Raw genomic sequence first — 24,292 nt, forward strand, 5'->3', positions numbered from 1 at the left:
CATTCAACAAGGATAGTTAAAGGTGTAGCTGACACTAGGCTCCCGCCTAGCGTAGTGGTATACTAGTTCTTGGTATGCTCAAGGTCATGGCCACAGTATGGAAGTGACACTATCAACTAAGTGGGGGAGTTTTCAGTCTCGATCAGGACACTCATTTTATTTATTGGCCCATTTTGGATCCATTTTGAAATATTTTGCATGCACTCTATTTATTTAACCATTGTGCATGTTCATTATTTATTGAATTATAAATTAATTACCGTTTTGTGCTTAGTCGTATTGCTTTTGTATTTGTTTGCACTTTGCATTTTTCATAAGTACTATTTCAATTTTATTTAGTTTGTCACTTAGTTGTGACAATTTTTCCATTTATTGTGCCATGAAAAAAAAAATCTTAATTGACGATTTTTAATTATTGAGCATGGGAGGTAAACACTAATTTCACATTTGTAAGTAATTTTAATTATTAAATGTTTTTGTAGTTTAGATACTGTTACGGCCACTTGGGGCCAGTAACTGGGTTCTTGCTGTTATAACCTCTTCATCCTTATCCAACCCGAAGTCTGTGACAAGTTTTCAAGAACTGGCTGTGGCAAGTAGTAGTGCAAAGAGTAAAAAGGTGGGGAACAAACAACACACAATTACACCTTTACCAATATATTAACACCTTCACCACTATATGTATTAAATTAATGTATTACTACTCATATTTACAAAGTGTCTCACTCAGGACACAACACATCAGCAGTGTTCATCAAATCTCTGTGAATCCACTTTCCAGGTACACGTCGTCCACACCTAATGGCAAACACCGGTGAGTGCACCTTCAACATGGGCCAGTCCACACACCTCGTATCGCCACGATGTGCCAAAACCCCGCCTCCGCTCTCCAGATACACACTGGCAGAAGCGTTTCAGCAACACGCTGACAGGGGTCTCAAACACTCACATACAGAGGTAGCCAACACCCAAGCAGAAATCTCTAGCAGCTCGTTAACAGCACTTCTCAACAGACGCACCACTGGCGTCGTGTAACTTTTCTTGGCGAATCCCAGGTACGTCGCCCCATCCAACATTGCATAAACCAGCAGCTAACACACTGCTATAACCAACGACTGCTACTTTGTCCTCTCACAGGACCAAGTCAAGCGTTCTTGAACTGCCCAAAGTGAACTGCCCTCCTCGACGCAATCGCCTCCTTATGTCACCTCTGTGAACATAAAACGTCATTAGCTAGAGGGACAGTATTCTGGGTGACCCTCGGATAACACCCTTCCACCGGGGAATTGACATTTTAAATTGTAGCCACAACCTAGATGACGTTGTTCTCAATACGCCACCCACCAGAGGTCATCATCGTCGACATCCTCTTCTAACCAAGTCAGGAAACAGGAGCCATCTCCGATACCACGCCACCACCAACAGATGGCGTTGTCTGCGTTGTACCCAATACAGGGGAGAGGGAGTGCAAACCAAAAGATGGCACTGAAATCGCCACGCCATATTCCAGCGACAGTGTCGATACCGTCACAGATACACTCTTTCAGCTGGATGGATGAATATATGTGTTAAGCAAATGTCCTGTGCCAAGAATGTTTATATTAGTGTCGCATAATAATGTGCATGTCAGCATTTCAAGTGTGGTACCCCCTTCACATCTGACTCCTCAGAGCGGGTGATGCCACAGCTAAGAGTGCAGGTTAAGAGATGGTCGAGTGGGGTTGATATCTCAGTTGCTATGAGATACTCGCCCTGTACAGAGAATTGCTATACTGTAACCAGTAAAAATATTTCTCCTTGTAGTTTATTTTTCTTGTGAAAAACATAATATATGTAGTTTTAAAGCATTTTGTTACTCGCTTCGATTCTCGTTTAGCTATGAACCGAAATACCAGTAATTACTCTTCCAGGTGTTTTTCTTGAGCAATAAAAGATGAATTATGCGTTGCATAAAAGCGTTCATGCTCCTGACTGGGATGTTGATCAGGACCTGGAGTCACTAAATATCAAATATTAATTCTTCAATTGCTGTCATAATGGATCTTGGGAAATTTGTAGGAAGACCTCTTCGTAGTGATCTGGTTCACACTGCTCCTCCTGCTTCTAATGCTGCTGGTGTCAACAATATTTCTTGTTCGTCTTGTCCTCTCCAATACTTTGGTGAAACTGGCCGTACGCTAAATGACAGACTTAAGGAACACAAAAGAAGTGTTAAGTCTGCAGACACAAACGAAGATCTGTTCTGTCATGTTAGGGATTCTAATAATCCTATTGATTGGTCTTCCTCCAAAATAATCTTTCCTGCCTCTACTCTACACAGACGCCGTCTTGTTGACTCGGCTCTGATACACAACCTTCAAATACATGAACCTGAGTCCTGGCTGTGTTGCTGTTGACTCTTCCTTACCACAGTATATACTCAAATGCTCCAACCTTCTTAACAAACGTGACCTGACTTAAGCTTTGCTCCCTGTTGCTTATACCAACCCACTTTTCTTATTCTTACCTTTCCTCTTATTCTTACCTTTCCCTTACATTCTTATTATTCCTACAATAGTCTTACATTCATCCTATTCTACAATATTTTTTCATTCTTCCTGTTCCTTCAATATTCTTACATTCCTCATATTCTTACCTTTCTCTTACCTGCTCCTCACATTTTAAAAACACTACAATCACCTTCTGTGGTTAATTGTTCAATAAAACACTGAATTATATGTTTAACAGATCTCTCACCCTGTCCATGGAGGACAGGTGGAAATGTATATATGCTGGTTAGCATTGTAAATGTGTGGCCAAGTCTGGGGTAGGAAATAATAAAAATAATAATAATAATAATAATAATAATAATAATAATAATAATAATAATAAAAACCTGCCCCCTCACCTTCCTTCTCACTCTCTTATCTTATTAAGTTACCCGTGCCTTCCTCTCTTCTGTTACCCGACTTGGTAATGGTCCAGGACTGACCGAAACGATCAGTTATATAAGAATATACAAGGATTTTACAATGCTAGTGATGGTAGATCGTTACTGTGGCCAAGACTGTGCACCAGGTTCAGGTGTCAGCGACACAGTGAGTAAAGGTCTCAGTGGGAGCTCTGAGCTCTACCACCACAGCACACATAATTGCGAGCCGGCCGGCCGATCGGACAGCACACTGACACGTGATCCTGTGATCCCGGGTTCGATCCCAGGCGCCCGGGAGAAACGATGGGCAGAGTTTTTTTCACCCTATGCCCCTGTTACCTAGCAGTAAAAAGGTACCTGGGAGTTAGTCAGCTGTCACGGGCTGCTTCCTGGGGTGTGTGGGTGTGGTGTGGGGAAAAAAATTAGTAGTAATAGTAGTAGTAGAAGAAACAGTTGATTGACAGTTGAGAGGCGGGCCGAAAGAGCAGAGCTCAACCCCCGCAAGCACAACTAGGTGAATACACAGGCGCAGGTTGGTGCGTGTGTGCATCATGCAATGGAACTTCAAGTTTGTTTGGGAAAATTGGTGATGTTCAGGATTTAGTGACAAGGATTCTGATGATAATGAAGATAGTGTTTGTTGTGTGTATAGTGATATCTGGTATAGTGATTCAAGCACTGTGAATGAAGGACCAGGCACTGTGCTTGGATAACAGGTTCACTGATTATCACACTAACAAGAAGTGTTTAGTGGGTCGTAATAGTGCACAAACATGTAGACAGTTACATATGATGGGTGAATAAATTGTCATAACAACAAAAATATTATGTTATATCTTTATAATGTTATATTGTGGTACAAATATAAGTGATTCGATATATCTGTGTTGTAAATACATTATTGACGACCAAGGCATCAATGCTGTGAAAAACATGCTAAAGATATTAAAAAATATAAAGAAAAGAAAATACACACAAATTGTGTAGTTACAACTTGGCTGAGGCGTGCTTAAGTTACAACTTGGCTGAGGCGTGCTTAAGTTACAACTTGGCTGAGGCGTGCTTAAGTTACAACTTGGCTGAGGCGTGCTTAAGTTACAACTTGGCTGAGGCGTGCTTAAGTCACTGGTTACTACAGAACATAACAGATCTATCAGGAGAAAGCGCCAAGCCATTACGACTATAGAGCACACTAGTTACTACAGTATCACTCTTCTGAAGCTCTCAGTGGCTGGTACTGAAGCTCTCAGTGGCTGGTACTGAAGCTCTCAGTGGCTGGTACTGAAGCTCTCAGTGGCTGGTACTGAAGCTCTCAGTGGCTGGTACTGAAGCTCTCAGTGGCTGGTACTGAAGCTCTCAGTGGCTGGTACTGAAGCTCTCAGTGGCTGGTACTGAAGCTCTCAGTGGCTGGTAATGCGCACACAGATGTCTAAAGTTATATATATATATATATAACATTTGCGTTCATTGTGTTAACTGCAAAACCAGTAACTTTTATTATTCAAAAACATAATGTGTTGGGCATATTAGTGACAGAGATATACTTGAGCATACTGATATTCCACAAGTTCTGTTATATAAATTCCACTATTAACATCCTAAAAGATAATTCCACTGAAAAAAACATTGAAAACCATTTAAAATATAAAAATAATATAAAATGCTCTCAGAATCCTCCCTGGCGTAAATCCTGGAGCAGCCGGGCCAGCGGTCGCCTCACCAGCTCTCACGGTGTGATTCTGTCATTAGAACTTCATTGCTTAACTTCACCCAAAGTAAGTGACCTAGAAATTTTATTTCAACTTTCCCGTGACCAGGGAACACCTTTTAACAATCACAGAAGAAGAGTGTTTTAGAAGAAGTGTGCTTTTTGTGCCCACTAGATCTGTCAAAATAATTCCTTTGCACAGGCGAGGGGTGAAGCATTATTAGTAAATCTCTATAATTGTGGAATGTATCTGGTGTGTGGGTTTGGTGCTCTGAGGGCGGGAAGACCTGCAGGGGCTAGACATACTGCAGATATTTTTTGGCTTAAACTGTAGATATCTTTGGTAACTGATTTAAAAGTAACTTGCATTTCTTTCTTTCTTTATTGAGTCATAAAGCATTTCTGTTTTATACCAGTTTAAAATTGGGCCGAGTGCGGAACTTTGAGGATGTTGACTTTGTACATGACAGTAACACCACCAACGTCACGACGGTGTTGCAGGCTCTGATGTTCAGACTGTTCCCACCAGACTTGGTCAAGACTAGAGATAAGCCTTCTTGCCCGTCACTCCTAAAGTCTGATGAATGATGGGGTGCAGGCGATCCATTAAAGGGATGCATACTGTAGATGAGAGTGAACTCATGCTGCATATAAAGTTTTGCAGCATTTGCTGTCAAGAATTTGAGAGATGCGCCGTAGGGCTGTAATTTTCCTGGCTGCCTTTCGTACTAGGTTAAGCTCTGTATTGTCACTGATGAGTCAAACTTCATTTCCAAAATGTAAATTTTATCTGTGAACTCTAGGGTTTTGCCACCCATTTGCAAGCCTGTCTGATTTGCCGTATTGTGCAGTCTAGTTATCATCATCGCTTGTGTCTTCTCAGCCGCAAATATGACCTGCCATCTCCCACCCCAGGTGGAAATCGCTGAAAGATTGTGATTGATGTCTTGCAGCAGTTGGCATTCTCTCTCTCTCTCTTCTCTCTTTCTCTCTCTCTCTCTTCTCTCTTTCTCTCTCTCTCTCTTCTCTCTTTCTCTCTCTCTCTCTCCTCTCTCTCTCTCTCTCTCTCTCTCTCTCTCTCTCTCTCTCTCTCTCTCTCTCTCTCTCTCTCTCTCTCTCTCTCTCTGTCTCTCTCTCTCTCTCTCTCTCTCTCTCTCTCTCTCTCTCTCTCTCTCTCTCTCTCTCTCTCTCTCTCTCTCTCTCTCTCTCTCTCTCTCTCTCATCCTTTCTTTCAGAACTTGCAATATATGCACCCATCAAACTCACAAAGTAACTGCAACATTACTTTTACTATTATTACAGGCATGCAACGCTGCAGCAATGTAGTAGTGGCCGCGGTGAGTCTGTGATGAATCGCTGAAAAGCTTTTGAAAAAAGTACCTCGAAAGTCCTTTTACATATTTCAAAGTAGTTGTTGGTTGTGGCAACATGAGCGAGACCTTGCTGAAGGGAAGCACTGAGGAGGAGGACCCCGACTCCCGCTCCCTCACGCTCAATATACAATCTTAATTCGTCATAGAAAGTTGTGTGAGGCTCAACACAAGCGTCTCTCCTACATCCTCGGGCAGGAAAAAAGACAGTGGAAACTAGACAGACAATCTCTGTCTGTTGAAGAAATATTTAAGTCTCCGTGGTGTAGTGGTAAGACACTCGCCTGGCGTTCCGCGAGCGCTATGTCATGGGTTCGTATCCTGGCCGGGGAGGATTTACTGGGCGCAATTCCTTAACTGTAGCCTCTGTTTACCGCAACAGTAAAATGTGTACTTGGATGAAAAAACGATTCTTCGCGGCGGGGATCGTATTCCAGGGACCATAGGATTAAGGACTTGCCCGAAACACTACGCGTACTAGTGGCTCTACAAGAATGTAACAACTCTTGTATATATCTCAAAAAAAAAAAAAAAAAAAAAGTTTGTGTAGCAAGAGGCTTCAGAGTGCTGAAGTATACATTTACTTGTAAATTCTCTATTGAGTGATTATCGCCGGATTTGGCATTCATAATATAGCTCATGGCTGTGAATTCATCTATTATATATGTTGATGTCAATGATTCGTGCATTGATGCACTGAACTATATTTAAGGGGGAAAGTTTATTTACCAGCATTGAAGATTACAGTGATCTAACTTACTGATAATATTATTCTTTTCACGAGATGACTCCTTTAGTACTTTCTACATTTGTGATGACTGAGAGTCTCGGTAGATGTGGCAAGTTGTCTCAAGTGGCAGACTTCTCTACCAGCCTCAGTCTGGCCCCGGCCTGTGGCTGTGACCTCTACCAGCCTCAGTCTGGCCCCGGCCTGTGGCTGTGACCTCTACCAGCCTCAGTCTGGCCCCGGCCTGTGGCTGTGACCTCTACCAGCCTCAGTCTGGCCCCGGCCTGTGGCTGTGACCTCTACCAGCCTCAGTCTGGCCCCGGCCTGTGGCTGTGACCTCTACCAGCCTCAGTCTGGCCCCGGCCTGTGGCTGTGACCTCTACCAGCCTCAGTCTGGCCCCGGCCTGTGACTGTGACCTCTACCAGCCTCAGTCTGGCCCAGACCTGTGGCTGTGACCTCTACCAGCCTCAGTCTGGCCCCGGCCTGTGGCTGTGACCTCTACCAGCCTCAGTCTGGCCCCGGCCTGTGGCTGTGACCTCTACCAGCCTCAGTCTGGCCCCGGCCTGTGGCTGTGACCTCACACTAGCAACACATTTACGTCTTTCCTGGAGGCGGGGTTGAGAAGGTTGCCCTGCCTGCGAGGTTAGTGCTTCATAGAGGCGGTAAAGTGCACACATCCGACCTCGCGTGATCATGTGGAAAAGTCATTTACTACATTGTTATTCGCAGTAAAATCACAATAATGTTATGTATCTGTAAGGAAATCTTTGGTTCAAGGAGGCGAACTGGACCCAGCGTCCTGGGTCACCTCAGTCATACACCTCACCCATGGACCAGACTAAACTCTAACTCTAAGTTTGCTAATTCAAAAGAATTTGAGGCACTGAGCTGTTACCCAGTGCCTCTAAATTTCTTGTGGGTTTGGGTAGACTCTGTGCTGTCTTACTCTTAAGTACATTCTCCAAGGTGTGTGTCTGGGTCACCCAGGTCACTGGTTCGATTCAACCAACCTGCTCCAGATATTTCCCATGTTTGCTTCACCTATGTACTCACCTACTTCACCTAGTTGTACTTGCAGGAGTTGAGCTTTGGTTCTTTGGTCCCGCCTCTCAACTGTCAATCAACTGGTTTGCAGGTTTCTGAACCTATTGAACTCAATCATATCAACATTTGAAACTGTGTATGTAGTCTGCTTCCACCCATTACTGCTTAATGCATTCCATGTGTTAACTACTCTGACACTGAAAAAATCTTTTTAATGTCTCTGTGGCTCATTTCGGTACAAAGTTGCCACCTGTGTCCCCTTATTCGTGTACCACCCGTGCTGAATAGTTCCACCCCACACTAGGGAACATGTTGACCCGCCCCACACTAGGGAACATGTTGACCCGCCCCACACTAGGGAACATGTTGACCCGCCCCACACTAGGGAACATGTTGACCCGCCCCACACAAGGTAATATGTCCTCACCGTAACGCTATAAAAAATATATTCAGCGGCTGGCTTGTTCTGTCCAGGAATGAGTCCGCTCTACATGTCTGTACGGTGCAAGTTGGACAATTGGCAATGGTGCTTCTGTTTGCAGGAGACCAATGGTATTTTCCACCCTGTTTGTAGCTGGTCTGGTCCCATTGTGTCGTCTGGCTGGGTAAGGCAGAGCAACGCAGGTTTGCCTCCGAAACATTCAACAAATGCTGCAATATTACGGTGAAGAGAGAAATAACGGTAAAATTATATAAATAAGTTTAGAGTTAATAATTTGGTAGAGGGAAGATGAAGGGAGCTATTCGTCATCTCGAGTACACAGGCACAATAATAACACTATTACAAAAATAGTTATTCCTGCAGTGTTATACAAAATTATTCGCAGATTTCGAGGTATTAAAGAGTTAGTTAATGTTTGCAAAATTTTGGGTGTTGTGCCAACTTTTATGACATTTAACAAAATTAAAAAGATGTTTTTAGATCATTATTACTTGATTATTTTTAAAGTGATGAAACAAAACTATGTTGATTAGTTGTCATGATTTCTGTTTGGAAGCCTAAACGAGCATGTGTTGTAGAGGTCTTGCCTGGCCAATGTCCAGTAACCGTAAGTAAACTTAACTGTTTCCACTAGATCATTCAAGAACGCCGTATGTCATGACAAGTAATTATAAATATCAAATATCATAAAATATTTAATGTATATCATGTTTGAAGACCCTCCGAGGCCGACAGGCGACGCTGCAGCAAGTGACGTGTTCTCTCCCCCGCAGCTGTATGGGCACTGAGGCTTAAATAATTGGTTATAACATAGTCACTCAGTCTCGGGTGACCTCTGGCGGTGGTCGGCTCAACTTAACACCTTCTGATATGCTGTAACGCTCGACATGTTTACTAATAAAGCAGAGGATCAGATCACGTGATCTGCCAAGGTCGAGGGCTCGTGCTGAATGAATGTCTAAATCGATTGTGTATACCAACGACAAAAAATATATCATGAATAATACAATATCATTCATAGATGCTCGACATTTCTTTAGAATAGGAGCAAGAACAGAGGTGTTTATTATTGATGGCGTTGTTCTGTAGAAACGATAGCACGTAAAGTGCATAATTGATAGAATCACAGCTTAAGCATTGAGTATTAAAGTCTATCACAGTAGATGGCTATCAGAGCTTTCATTTATTTTATACTTTTTTACAGATGTTGACCAGACCACACACTAGAAGGTGAAGGGACGACGACGTTTCGGTCCGTCCTGGACCATTCTCAAGTCGATTGATTTTTACAGATATCTCAACTATAACTGATGTTACAATGAGGTCGTTAATATCAGAGGCAAGATGCTCAAGCAGCAGTAGTTAAGTCAGCTGTGATCTCCTCTGTTCAGGACACGGCACTGTTACATAGTGGGGAATATGTATCCTTGACAACATTACATATAACACGGCACTGTTACATAGTGGGGAATATGTATCCTTGACAACATTACATATAACACGGTACCCAGAGGACTCGTTCTCGAAGCTCGTAATCTACTCGAAGAAATTTATTTGTCTAAATTCTCCGCAAAACGTATGAAGCTTCGTCGATAATCAGTATTATTTTCCTTTTCACAGCGATGATCTTCCTGAATCCTCTTAATGGTTTGGTGATGCTGAGCCCAAGAGCTGAGTGTGGTCTGGGGCCCAGGAGCTGAGTGTGGTCTGAGTGTGGTCTGGGGCCCAGGAGCTGAGTGTGGTCTGTGGCCCAGGAGCTGAGTGTGGTCTGGGGCCCAGGAGCTGAGTGTGGTCTGAGCCCAGGAGCTGAGTGTGGTCTGGGGCCCAGGAGCTGAGTGTGGTCTGGGGCCCAGGAGCTGAGTGTGGTCTGGGGCCCAGGAGCTGAGTGTGGTCAGGGGTCCAGGAGCTGAGTGTGGTCTGAGCCCAGGAGCTGAGTGTGGTCTGGGGCCCAGGAGCTGAGTGTGGTCTGGGGCCCAGGAGCTGAGTGTGGTCAGGGGCAGTAAGACCTGGAGCTTCCTGCATGTCTCCACAGGTTACGTCAAATGATGGATCCCTTTTCCAGTTCCCTGACATGATCATCCCAACCAGGCGTACCACCTCTTCTGCTTGTGTTGATACCGATACTTTGTCCTTCCTCGCTAATACTGATATACCATATGAACAAAATATATGGAGCTGTTTTTATACAAGTTTTGTGCATGAAATTGTATTAGTTGGAAGGTAAGTATTAAGAAATTTTGTTCCCATATGATCAAGATGAACAACAATGTACCCCCCCCCCCTTCCTCTCCAAGGTTACATGGGTTTCTTGGTTAGAATATTATTTTCACTTGCAAGATCAACTTGCGCCTGAAGTAGTATTGAAGGATACCAAGAGTATCCCTGGACACGTTGTTATCATTCTAGTATACTTATACCCACAGATGAGACAACTATATCAACTTGAATGATGAAATGATCAAGAGGAGACCTTCCTTTCACATCTCAAGACGAGAACGCTAAATTCAGTCCCATGATTATGTATATTTTTGGTATGTATAAATGTATTAAGTTAATTATTAATGTGTCTTGTCAAGGAAATTTTGTGTTAAGGTCATCTGCCACAATGAAATTAACATCTTGAAATGATTTAGATAATTGTGACACTTTAGCTACAAATTTTCCATACACATCTGCAATGTTGCTGGTGAAACAATGTATATCCACATATATTTTCACACATTGACATAACTAAAGTATTGGTAACATCAACTTTAGATAGCGTGTAGTCACGCCACAGGATAACAGTCACACCACAGGATAACAGTCACGCCACAGGATAACAGTCCAAGCTAAGGTGATCTGTGGCCTGATCAATCATAAACAATTTCAGTGTTTGATGAGTAAAATAAATCATCAACATATTTGGAATGGTTTACAGTTTCTTAAGACTTAAGTCTGTGTTCTTGTTGAGGAAGACTATCACATACCTAAAATATTATGACATTCATGTTCACCAATCACAGATAAATGCACCTACAATTAAACCTTCCATACTGCTTGGTTTTCTGGTATTTGTTATCTCTGGATATCCTATATACACCAGGTCAGTGGTCCACACCCACAGGTCACTATCTCTCAGATAAAGACGTATATGTTCCTCTTCTTAACATCAGTCTTATAAGAAATATTCATAATTTTATTCTTAGAAATATAATTTGTTGAGAAAAGACTGAATACATTTGTTTCAAAGTAATTCTTAAGTTTGCTAATCATATGCCCTAAAAGGATGTATAAATGAAATGGTGACTGGAGGTATCTCAATTTTAAAACCATTAAATTGGCCACCTTCCTCCCTACAAAGGTTTTATGCGAGGAAACAACCCAGATCTTGTCGCTGTCAAAGTCCAGCAACATTAAAAAAATATTCTCCATCGATCTTCAACTGGAGTCGAAGGACCAGAAGAGACTCCTGTATCAGTAAAGATTTTTGATGCCTTGTTCACTATCTCAAGGTCATCCAGGCAGTCTGTCCTCATCAACAAAGGCCAATGTTCATTCCATGCGCCCGCCAAACCCACTACAGATGTTGACCAAACCACACACTAGAAAATGAAGTGACGACGACGTTTCGGTCCGTTCTGGACCATTATCAAGTCGATTGTGATGATTGTGAAGATTGTGAAGATTGTGAAGATTAAGCTACTCAAGAGGTGGCACAGGCATGAATACTACTACAATGTTACTGCAATCTGCAAATGTTTGTTGTATGGCAAACAGTTCAGTTTGGGTTGATGATACTGGTCCTCTCAGTCTCCAATAGGCCTGTTTGCTGTCCGTGTAAAGAGCAGCGCCAGAACTCTCATATTCTGTGTCAACCGATCCGTCTGTGAAGATGTGAGTGGCTCTTGCTGCTGCAATGCTGCGCATTTGCTTTTTTATGATGCGCCTTAGGATAGTTGGATCATAGGCAGCCTTTTTCATTGGAATATATTCTATTACTATTTTGAAGGTAGGCTCCTCCCACGGTGAGGAACAAGTGTAGTTTGGGCGTGGTTCATCACCCTCTCTATCAAAAATCATTCTTTTTAATTGAAGTCTGTTTAGGATTTTCCCGCTCTGACAACCGAATAGCTTCAAGCTTATTCCACTGTTGTTGTGATAGGCTTGTGAGTGCAGGTGCGGCATAGTCGATCTCTGATCTGACTGGCTGTACATAGTATGTGCGAAGGACTTGCAGATTGGCTCCTCCAGAGAGTGAGATTAGCGACCTGAGGATTACCAGTCAGGGCCGCAGTTCTCTCTCTCAAGTAAGTGACCTCAGCATTAAAATTAATGTGAGTGTGTCCAGGATTATTCCTAGATATTGATAAGCGTCCATCCATTCAATTGGTTGACCCTGTACTTTGAATTGGATGTTGGGCTTCACTATTTTTATGGGCATGGCTTTTGTCTCGGTGGGGTTGAGTTTGATACCAATTTGTTTTGCCTCTTCACTGATGCAGTCTAAGCATTTGGGTGCAAGGCGCGCTGCATCCATTCTTTTTATGATGATGACAAAGTCGTCCGCGTAGTTTAGCAGCCTGCAGTGTTGCGGGAGTTTCAGCCTCATTATTCTTTAAATTAAACAGTTGAAGAGAAGGGGGCTGATAATGCCTCCTTGCGGTGTACCATTTTCATGTCATTTGTATTCAGAGACTGTGCCATGAAGTTTCACTCATGCTTCTCTGTCTATGAGACAGTTTTTGGTCCAGGAGAGCAGGTTGCCTTTGACCTCTTTGTCGATGAGGCAGCAGAGAATAGCTGGAGCGCTAGCCAGTTCAAAGGATTTCTCAAGGTCCAGGAATATCAGCATTCTTGGTCTGATGAGACGAGGGAGGCACGAGCATTAAGTAAGGCAAGAGAGAGAGAGGTGAGGAGGACGAAAGAGGAAGGTAAGAGCAAGGCGAAACGTACGGAAAGAATAGGTGTAAAAAAGGGGGTGTAAGAGGGTAGTAAAAAGAGTTAGAATGCGAACGTAAGAAAAAGAACAAAAAAAAGAGAAAAAAGGATGGATAGGCTTATGTCCGGTCAAGTTTGTTAGAAAGTTTAGAACATTTGAGTATATACTGTGGTAGAGAAGAGGCAACAGCAACGACAGGACTCAGGTTCATGTTGGGTAGGTTGTACTCACCTAATTGTGCTTGCGGGGGTTGAGCTTTATCTCTTTGGTCCCGCCTCTCAACTGTAAATCAACTGGTGTACAGATTCCTAAGCCTACTGGGCCCTATCATATCTACTTTTGAAACTGTGTATGGAGTCAGCCTCCACCACATCACAGCCTAATGCATTCCATTTATTAACTACTCTGACACTGAAAAAATTCTTTCTAAAAGCAGTATCAGAGTGTATCAGAGCCGAGTCAACAAGACGTCGTCTGTATAGAGTAGAGGCAGGAAAGATTATTTTAGAAGACGACCAATCAATAGGATGATTAGAATCCCTACCATGACAGACGAGAGCATTGTTTATGTCTGCAGACATAACACTTCTTTTGTGTTCTTTAAGTCTGTCATTAGGTGTTCGGCCAGTTTCACCAAAGTATTGGAGATGACAAGACGAACAGGAAATAAAGTAGACACCAGCAGCATTAGAAGTAGGAGGAGAAGTGTGAAAAAGATTATCCTGAAGTGTGTTAGTTTGACGAAAGGCGAGCTTTATGTCAAGAGGACGAAGGGTATTAGGAGGAGTTTTGAGTACAGATATGAAGGGAAGGCGGATCACAGTGCTACTAGTGTTGGAAGCTGGTTTAGGATGAAAGAAATTTCGTTTAGCTTGAGAAAAGGCACAGTTGATAAAATGTAAGGGTAACCAAGGTGAGAAAAAGATTTGTAATTTAGGGAAATTTCAGAATCGAGAAACTGAGGGTGTTTGTGTTTCCTGTGATAATGATTAGAATAGCTTTGTTTGCAGCAGCTGCAATGGCTTCCTGGAGATTGGTCTCGTGTGTTCAAATTCTCAATTTGCGTATATGTTGCATACCATTTTTCAAGTTCCTCTTGGTATTTATTCCAGTTGGCTTTTTTTAAATTCCACCAACGGTTGTGCAGGTGGTGTAGGAGGTCGTTCTATGTTTAGTGTTGTGACAGTAGCATAGTGGTCACTGGTGATCACCGGGTCTACCTCCCACTTCACCTGATGCTTGAGTGCTGTTGAGATTAAGGTGAGATCAAGGGAACCTCCTTGATTGTGAGTGGGTTCCCCACTTGAGTGTTAAGAAGTGCAATCTCAGGTACTTCTCGCAGAGCTGCAGCTAAATGGCGCCCATCTGCATTGGCTGGCCCAGTCGCACCTAACTCTTGATGATGAGCAATAAAATCCCCAACAATAATAACATTTTCATGTGTAGCCAAGACAAGCACTGCTTGTGCTTCTAGGTTACGTCTAGGGGGCTTGTAGACGTTGTATATGAGGAGCTTAATTTATTTTTATCTATATATACAAGAGTTGTTACATTCTTGTACAGCCACTAGCACGCATAGCATTTCCAGCAGGTCCTTAATCCTAATGTTCCCCGGAACACGACCCGCCCAATCGTTTAACAACCAGGTACCCATTTTACTGTTGGGTTAAACAGAAGCTACAGTTAAGGATTGGCACCCAGTAAATCCTCCCCGGCCAGGATACGAACCCAGGACAAAGCATTCGCGAAACGCCAGGCGAGCGTCTTACTACTATGCCACGGGGACTGCAATGGCTGATCAGCGTGCAATCATCACCAGTGACCACTGTGCTACTCTCACAACACTAAACATAGGCCCTCCTCCTACACCACCTGCACAACCTTGGTGGAATTTTAAAATGGCCAAAAGAAATAAATACCAAGAGAAACTTGAAAAATTGTATAGTATTTTTGCTTGTTAAATATTAGCCATATTCACTGTTACTGCTAATACTTCTGCGCCATTCCCCATAGGGGGCCCTGTGGCTGAGTGGTCAGCGCTCTGGATTCATAATTCTATGGCCCGGGGATCGATCCCCGGCGATGGCGGAAACAAATGGGCACAGTTTCTTTCACCCTGATGCGCCTGTTATCTAGCAGTAAAAAGGTACCTGGGAGTTAGACAGCTGTTAGGGCTGCTTCCTGTGTGTATTCACCTAGTTGTGCTTGCAGGGGTTGAGCTCTAGCTCTTTGGTCCCGCCTCTCAACCGTCAATCAACAGGTGCACAGGTTCCTGAGCCTATTGGGCTCTATCATATCTACACTTGAAACTGTGTATGGAGTCAGCCTCCACCACATCACTTCCTAATGCATTCCATTTGTCAACCACTCTGACACTAAAAAAGTTCTTTCTAATATCTCTGTGGCTCATTTGGGCACTCAGTTTCCACCTGTGTTCCCTAGTGCGTGTGCCCCTTGTGTTAAACAGCCTGTCTTTATCAACCCTGTCAATTCCCTTGAGGATCTTGAATGTGGTGATCATGTCCCTCCTAACTCTTCTGTCTTCCAACGAAGTGAGGTTTAATTCCCGTAGTCTCTCCTCGTAGCTCATACCTCTCAGCTCGGGTACTAGTCTGGTGGCAAACCTTTGAACCTTTTCCATTTTAGTCTTATGCTTGACTAGATATGGACTCCATGCTGGTGCCGCATACTCCAGGATTGGTCTGACATATGTGGTATATAATGTTCTGAAAGATTCTTTACACAAGTTTCTAAAGGCCGTTCTTATATTAGCCAACCTGGCATATGCTGCTGCTGTTATCCTCTTGATATGAGCTTCAGGGGACAGGTCTGGCGTGATATCAACCCCAAGGTCTTTCTCTCTCTCGGACTCTTGAAGTATTTCATCTCCCAAGTGATACCTTGTATCTGGTCTCCTGCTTCCTACCCCTATCTTCATTACATTACATTTGCTTGGATTAAACTCTAACAGCCATTTGTTCGACCATTCCTGCAGCTTGTCCAGGTCTTCTTGAAGTCTCAAGCTGTCCTCCTCAGTCTTAATCTTTCTCATAATATTGGCATCGTCAGCAAACATTGAGAGGAATGAGTCTATACCCTCTGGGAGATCATTTACGTAAATCAGAAACAGGATAGGTCCAAGTACAGAACCCTGTGGGACTCCACTGGTGACTTCACACCAGTCTGAGGTCTCACCCCTCACTGTAACTCTCTGCTTCCTATTGTTTAGGTACTCCCTTATCCACTGGAGCGCCCTAGCAGTTACTCCTGCCTGTTTCTCCAGCTTATGCTTCAACCTTTTATGGGGTACTGTGTCAAAGGCTTTCCGACAGTCCAAAAAAAATGCAGTCCGCCCACCCTTCTCTTTTATTGTTTAATCTTTGTCACCTGATCGTAGAATTCTATCAATCCTGTAAGGCAAGATTTACCCTCCCTGAACCCATGTTGATGGGTTGTCACGAAGTCTCTTCTCTCCAGATGTGTTACTAGGTTTTTTCTCACAATCTTCTCCATCACCTTGCATGGTATACAAGTTAAGGACACTGGCCTGTAGTTCAGTGCCTCTTGTCTGTCACCCTTTTTGCATATTGGTACTACATTAGCAGTCTTCCATATTTCTGGTAGGTCCCCCGTTTCCAGTGATCTACTATACACTATGGAGAGTGGTAGGCAAAGTGCTCCTGCACACACTCTTTCAATACCAATGGCGAGATTCCATCCGGCCCAACAGCTTTTCTCACATCCAGCTCCAATAGGTGCTTCTTGACCTCATCTCTTGTAATTTCGAACCTATCCAAGGTCTCCTGGTTTACTGCCACCTCTTCTAGCGCCGCGACATCTCCCTGTTCTATTGTAAAGACCTCCTGGAACCTTTTGTTGAGTTCTTCACACACCTCTTTGTCATTCTCTGTGTACCTGTCCTCGCCCACCCTAAGTTTCATCACCTGTTCCTTCACTGTTGTCTTCCTCCTGATGTGACTGTAGTAGCTTTGGTTTGGTCTTGGCTTTATTAGCTATATCATTTTCATACCTTTTCTCAGCTGCTCTTCTCACACTGACATAATCGTTCCTGGTTCTCTGGTATCTCTCTCTACTTTCTGGTGTTCTGTTATTACGGAAGTTCCTCCATGCTCTTTTGTTCAGCTCCTTTGCTTTCATACATTCCATATTAAACCACGGATTCTTCCTTTGCTTCTCTGTTTTTTCCTGTCGGGCTGGGACAAACCTGCTTACAGCCTCCTGACATTTTTGGGTGACATAGTCATCATGTCTTGTACGGACTTGGTTCCGAGTTCTGTGTCCCAATGTATATCCCATAGGAATTTATTCATTTCCTCATAGTTTCCCTTTCGGTACGCCAGCCCTTTGGTTCCCAGTTCTTTTTTGGGGGTGATAATTCTCAGCTCAACCAGGTACTCAAAGCTCAATACACTATGATCACTCATTCCCAAGGGGGCTTCCAACTTAACTTCCCTTATATCCGACTCATTTAGGGTAAATATCAGATCAAGCAAGGCTGGTTCATCCCCTCCTCTCATTCTTGTCGGTCCCTTGACGTGTTGACTTAGAAAGTTTCTTGTTGCCACATCCAGCAGCTTAGCTCTCCATGTGTCTCGGCCTCCATGTGGGTCTCTGTTCCCCCAGTCTATCTTCCCATGGTTGAAGTCTCCCATGATTAGAAGTCTGGATCCGTTCCTGCTAGCCACAGAAGCTGCTCTCTCTATTATATTGATGGTGGCCAAGTTGTTTCTATCATATTCCTGTCTGGGTCTTCTGTCATTCGGTGGGGGGGTTATATATGACTACTATTATGCCCGAAACCGAAACGCTGAACGTACTAGTGGCTTTACAAGACTGTAATTACCATATTATGTATCCTCACATTCCCAATGTACATTCTTGTATATGCATAAATAAATAAATAAATAAATTATAATTTTCAGTCCTCCAGTTGCTATGGTGCCTGATATGTAGTCACTGAAACCTTCACAGTTCTGAATTACCATCTCTTCGAAACTCCAACCTTCTCTTAGTAGCAGAGCTACACCACCTCCTCCTCTCCCTTCTCTCTCTTTCCTCACTACATAGTAGCCCTGTGGAAACACTGCGTTTGTTATGATTTTCGTTAACTTTGTTTCTGTGAGTGCTATTATGTCTGGGTTTTCTTCTAGTGCCTATTCTCCAAGTTCACTTGTTTTATTTGAAATCCCATCTATGTTAGTGTACATCGCCTTGAAGCTCACTTTCTTCTGTTCATGTTCATGTCCCTTTCTTGGCAAGCATTCTGCTGGTGTGGGAAGCTGTTCCGTGGGTGAGAGGATCTGTGAGGTGGTTTGCTGGGTCTCAGAGGATTTTGGGGTGGGGGGTGGGGGTTTAAGGGAAGGGGGGACAGGTAGAGTGTGGGTTAAGGAGGTAGGGGGGACATGGAGGATATGGGGTGAGGGGGGAGGCGGGATAGGGAGGGTATGGGATGAAGGGGGAGGGGGGACAGAGGGGGAAGGGAGGGGGGGACATGATGGGAATGGAGAAGGGGTGTCAGGGTCAGAATGGGTGTGTGTGTGTGTACTCACCTAGTTGTACTCAACTAGTTGTGTTTGCTGGGGTTGAGCTCTGGCTCTTTGGTCCCGCCTCTCAACCGTCAATCAACAGGTGTACAGATTCCTGAGCCTATTGGGCTCTATCATATCTACACTTGAAACTGTGTATGGAGTCAGCCTCCACCACATCACTTCCTAATGCATTCCATTTGTCAACCACCCTGACACTAAAAAAGTTCTTTCTAATACCTCTGTGGCTCATTTGGGCACTCAGTTTCCACCTGTGTACCCTTGTGCGTGTGCCCCTTGTGTTAAATACCCTGTCTTTATCTACCCTATCAATTCCCTTCAGAATCTTGAATGTGGTCATCATGTCCCCCTGACTCTTCTGTCTTCCAGCGAAGTGAGGTTTAATTCCCGTAGTCTCTCCTCGTAGCTCATACCTCTCAGCTCGGGCACTAGTCTGGTGGCAAACCTTTGAACCTTTTCCAGTTTAGTCATATCCTTGACTAGATATGGACTCCATGCTGGGCCTGCATACTCCAGGATTGGCCTGACATATGTGGTATACAAAGTTCTGAATGATTCTTTACACAAGTTTCTGAATGCTGTTCGTATGTTGGCCAGCCTGGCATATGCCGCTGATGTTATCCTCTTGATATGTGCTGCAGGAGACAGGTCTGGCGTGATATCAACCCCCAAGTCTTTTTCTTTCTCTGACTCCTGAAGAACTTCCTCTCCCAGATGATACCTTGTATCTAGCCTCCTGCTCCCTACACTTATCTTCATTACATTACATTTGGTTGGGTTAAACTCTAACAACCATTTGTTCGACCATTCCTTCAGCTTGTCTCTGTCGTGTCGCTGCAAATCGGACTGCACTGATTGCTCATGGTCATTCCCTGCATTGTTGGAATCTGTGCATTCCTGTTGTCCATCACAACAGAGAATATGTGCATCTCTGTTGTCCATCACTTTGCTGTTGGTATTGTTGCACGTCGGACGGCATTGATTGTTCGTGGCCGTTTCTTGTGTTGTCGGAATCTGTGCATCTCTACCATTCAGTATTTCGTTGTTGATGTTGCTGTATATCGGGCAGCATTGATTGTTCGTGCCCGCCTCTTGTGTTGTTGGAACCTGTACATCTCTGCTGTTCATTACTTCTTTGTTTGTGTTGTTGCATATCAGACTGCATTGAGTGTTGATGTCTGTCTATTGTGTTGTAAGATTCTGTTGATCTTGAGTGGTCACTGCTTCTTGCAGTTGCTGTGGTGAATGTTGATGTTCTGGTGTCTGGACTACCCGACTGTTGTTGGTAGTCTGTATGTTCATGTTGCGTTGTTTGTCCTCTTGTGCTCCGTCTTGTCTCAGACTGTCTATTTCTTGTGTAACTGTGGTCTGCTGCACGATCTTCTCCATTATCACACAAGTGATTTCTTAAGTGTTTTTGTGAGGCGTTCTGCGTCATCTGTTGGCAATTGATAATGGTCTCCGCCATGATCTTCACGATGTTTTTCAGCTGGACCTCCGTAAAACTGTCTATTTGTTGTGTTGATTCAGAAAGTAATTGTTTTTTAGTTTTGTGCTTTTGTTGTATTTCTGCAGTATTTTTGTTAATTTTCTGATCTGGAATTGATACATTCGGGAAATTTTGTTCTGTGAAAGTGAGTGTGTGTGTTGTGGCTGTGCACGAGTGTTCCAGACGTTGGTGTTGGTGTATGTAGTGCTGGTCTGTGTGTTTATCCTGACCTGAGCTGTCTGCACTTTTTATTTCCATGCAGAGCAGGTTGTGCTCCAGACATGATGTTTGCCTCCACAATTTGGACATTTGGCTGTTGTGGTCTGGTTTGCCTTGTGCTTGGCTATACAATCTTTGGTTGGATGTCTCAGGCTGTACACTCCGCACCTCTCCTGTCCTGTGCAGCGTGATTGATGGTGGCCGTATTTCTGACACCTGAAGCAGCGTAGGGGTTCCGGGACGTCTGGTCTCTTTCGGTATGTTCCCCAATTTCCAAGACTGAATATTTCTAGCACATGTCCCATGACGGTCACCAGAACCTGACGTGTCGCTGCCTTGTCTACTACTACTCCGCATTCAGGATTTGCTTGTGTTCTAGTACTGGATCCAGTGAAAAGTCGATTGGGTATCCCAAAGCACGACTCGTGTGCGTCTTTCTGAAGGGTCCAGCTTTTCCAAGCATACAGGCTTCCCTTGCGGGACTCTTACTTTTTCTAAGTAATTTGCAGTCTGTTGGTCTCATGGCGTCATTATTATTTCTCCTTTCAGATTGACTGTGAAGGAGAGTTTAAGCTCTGGTTATTTCTTTTCCATTGCTGTTACTACTCCATATGTTGTAGGAAAGTGATCTGTCTGCATTATCTTGAATTTTGGAAGATGTGCAGAGTTTGACACTGGCTGGTGTGAGACTGTTGGTGTCCTCTCCTGTCTCATACTGTTCTCCCGTGGTTGGGCTGTGGAGAGAGGTACAGTGTCTGACACTGGCTGGTGTGACTGGTTCTGTCCTCTCTAGGTCCATTATGTCTGATGTCCTGCCGATAGAAGCACGTGGTGTATCGTTGATAGCAGTTTGTTCTGTGCCTGCTGCACCTCGGTCCACTGTCCCTCCTCGTCTGAAAGCTGCCTCCATTGCCTCTTTCTCTTTGACTTCCCCATGACGCCCCCCATGTAGTGAGGACCAATTCACTGCCCTACCTGAGGCCTGAGACACTCCCAGGCCTGGCGAAATTCATTCCCCTCCAACAGAGGCCGTAAAATAATTCCTCCTGGTGGAATCAGGGATACCTAACACCTAATTGAGCTGTTTGGTCTACCTTTCTCTGTTAGGTTCAGTACACCTTCTATGGTGCCTCCTTGTGGCGCTGCCTGCAGGGTATTGCCTCGCCCTTCAGGGTAGGACTCTTAAGTGACCTGGTCAGTGATATGGTCCTCACAAAAAATCGGTCATGGGCAATGAGTGCAGTGCGACAGTTTGGGTTGCCTGCGTACTGCGTTGTGCAGTATATTAGTCAGCTGGACAGCAAATAATCAACAACGTTGTTTGTCCATCATTTGTAGACGAAATCGGTATTGTGTCCTTCCAAACAATATATTCTCTGGGTCTTGGAGTATTGATGTGTTCTTCCTCACATAATTGCGATGATTTGAGCTGATGGGCGCTCAGACTCTTTATGTTTTCCAGGGAACAAAATCGTGTGCGGCAGCAAGCAATGGCGCCGGCAGCGAGTCTGAGAAGAAGGGCAGATAACACGAAAACGTTTAATAAGATCGAAGTCAGGAGGACAATGACTAGAGAGCTGGCTTAGTTTGTGGTTGAAGGAAGTCGATCCAGAGGTTGGAATATGTGCGGGAGTCAGAGAGCAAGACATCAGCTTTCTGGAGGTAATCCTCACGGTCAAGGACAACCACCGAATTGCCTTTGTTGGAAGGAAGGATAAGAATAGAGTTGTTAGATTTCAGGGAGGCAAGAGCAAGCTGGAAGCGACGAGGAAGGCAGTGATTTTTAGAAACTGAAGGCAGACAGGCCCGAAAGGTCTGTCCTCCACTACAGATGAATGAAAATGCTGCACACTAGTCACACAACCCGTCCTCGACTCAAGTCCATCCCATCCAGCGGTCGACCCCACACACTCATTCATAAATGTTTACATCCTGTTCATTCAAAACAGGAAATTTTATCAAATATAAATTAATATTATAAAATATTAACATATTGTTCATATATAGGCATAGGTTAGGTTAAATGTTTAGGATCTGTTGGCGATTATTTATATTTGTAGTACGTGGGTGAAGCATTTATAGTCATAGCGTTGTGGTTCGAACAAAATTCGTCAATGAAGCATTTGTTCCGGAAGTATTCGAACGAAATCAGTTGTAGTTGTGTGTAAACCGTTTTTCATTCAGAAACAGGGGGTTTGGCAGGTGCATGGAATGGACTTTGGCCTTTGTTTATGAGGAAGAGCTGCCTTATATACAAAGGCCAAGATCAATTCCATGCACCCACCAGGGGGCTCAGCCCGTCCTCCAAACGAAGATTTAAAAGTGATTCCATGCACCCGCCAAACCCCCTGTTTATGAATGAAAAGCGGTTTACACACGACTCACAACTGCTGACGTTCGAACATATCCGGAACAAGTGCTTCACTGACGAATTTTGTTCGAATCACAACGCTATAAATGCTTCACCCACGTACTACAAATACAAATAATCGCCAACAGAACCTAAACACCTAACCTATCCTATGCCTATATATACACAATATGCTAATATATTATAATATTAACTTATACTTGAGAAAATTCCCGTTTTGAATGAACAGCATGTTAAAATTTATGAATGCGTCTGTGGGGTTGACTGCTAAATGTAATGGAGTTGAGTCGAGGACGGGTTGGGGGACTGGCACACAGGGTGGTGAAGGGTTGAAACAGTTGATGGTAAAGGGAGAAGCAGGAGGAGGAGGAGGAAGTGAGAAGTGAGAGGGCCAGAGAGGGTAATTTCACGCCTTGGACCAGCTCCTAATTATGGTGTTAATTACCTGTCCAGCATTATTGTGGCGCCGTTGTCATGCACGACATTATGTCCACACTGTGGCCCCTGTGGTGCACCATGACCCCGTTACCAACACTGTGGTGCACCATGACCCCGTTACCAACACTATGTGGTGCACCATGACCCCGTTACCAACACTATGTGGTGCACCATGACCCCGTTACCAACACTGTGTGGGCCACCATGACCCCGTTACCAACACTGTGGGGCACCGTTACCAACACTATATGGGCCACCATGACCCCGTTACCAACACTGTGGGGCACCGTGACCCCGTTACCAACACTGTGGTGCACCATGACCCCGTTACCAACACTGTGGTGCACCATGACCCCGTTACCAACACTGTGGTGCACCATGACCCCGTTACCAACACTGTGTGGGCCACCATGACCCCGTTACCAACACTGTGGTGCACCATGACCCCGTTACCAACACTGTATGGGCCACCATGACCCCGTTACCAACACTGTGGGGCACCGTGACCCCGTTACCAACACTGTGGTGCACCAAGACCCCGTTACCAACACTGTGGTGCACCATGACCCCGTTACCAACACTGTGGTGCACCATGACCCCGTTACCAACACTGTGTGGGCCACCATGACCCCGTTACCAACAGTGGTGCACCGTGACCCCGTTACCAACACTATGTGGTGCACCATGACCCCGTTACCAACACTGTATGGGCCACCATGACCCCGTTACCAACACTGTGGGGCACCGTGACCCCGTTACCAACACTGTGGTGCACCAAGACCCCGTTACCAACACTGTGGTGCACCATGACCCCGTTACCAACACTGTGGTGCACCATGACCCCGTTACCAACACTGTGTGGGCCACCATGACCCCGTTACCAACAGTGGTGCACCGTGACCCCGTTACCAACACTGTGTGGGCCACCATGACCCCGTTACCAACACTGTGGGACACCGTGACCCCGTTACCAACACTGTGTGGGCCACCATGACCCCGTTACCAACACTATGTGGTGCACCATGACCCCGTTACCAACACTATGTGGTGCACCATGACCCCGTTACCAACACTGGTGCACCAT

General features: G+C 44.4%; 1 protein-coding gene across 1 annotated transcript in view; it reads left to right on the top strand.

Moving 5' to 3' along the window:
- Positions 1–10,223: 10,223 nt before the first annotated feature.
- The window catches only part of LOC123759212 (mucin-2-like), a 72,380-nt gene continuing 58,311 nt past the window's right edge, over positions 10,224–24,292 (top strand). Inside the window, exons 1-2 of the mRNA XM_069325064.1 lie at positions 10,224–10,423; positions 13,741–13,898. Coding sequence (XP_069181165.1) covers positions 10,224–10,423; positions 13,741–13,898 — 358 coding nt within the window. The remainder of the gene's footprint in view (positions 10,424–13,740; positions 13,899–24,292) is intronic.

This window comes from Procambarus clarkii, chromosome 15 (genome assembly GCF_040958095.1).
Source record: "Procambarus clarkii isolate CNS0578487 chromosome 15, FALCON_Pclarkii_2.0, whole genome shotgun sequence".
In the NCBI taxonomy this organism is placed as follows: domain Eukaryota; kingdom Metazoa; phylum Arthropoda; class Malacostraca; order Decapoda; family Cambaridae; genus Procambarus; species Procambarus clarkii.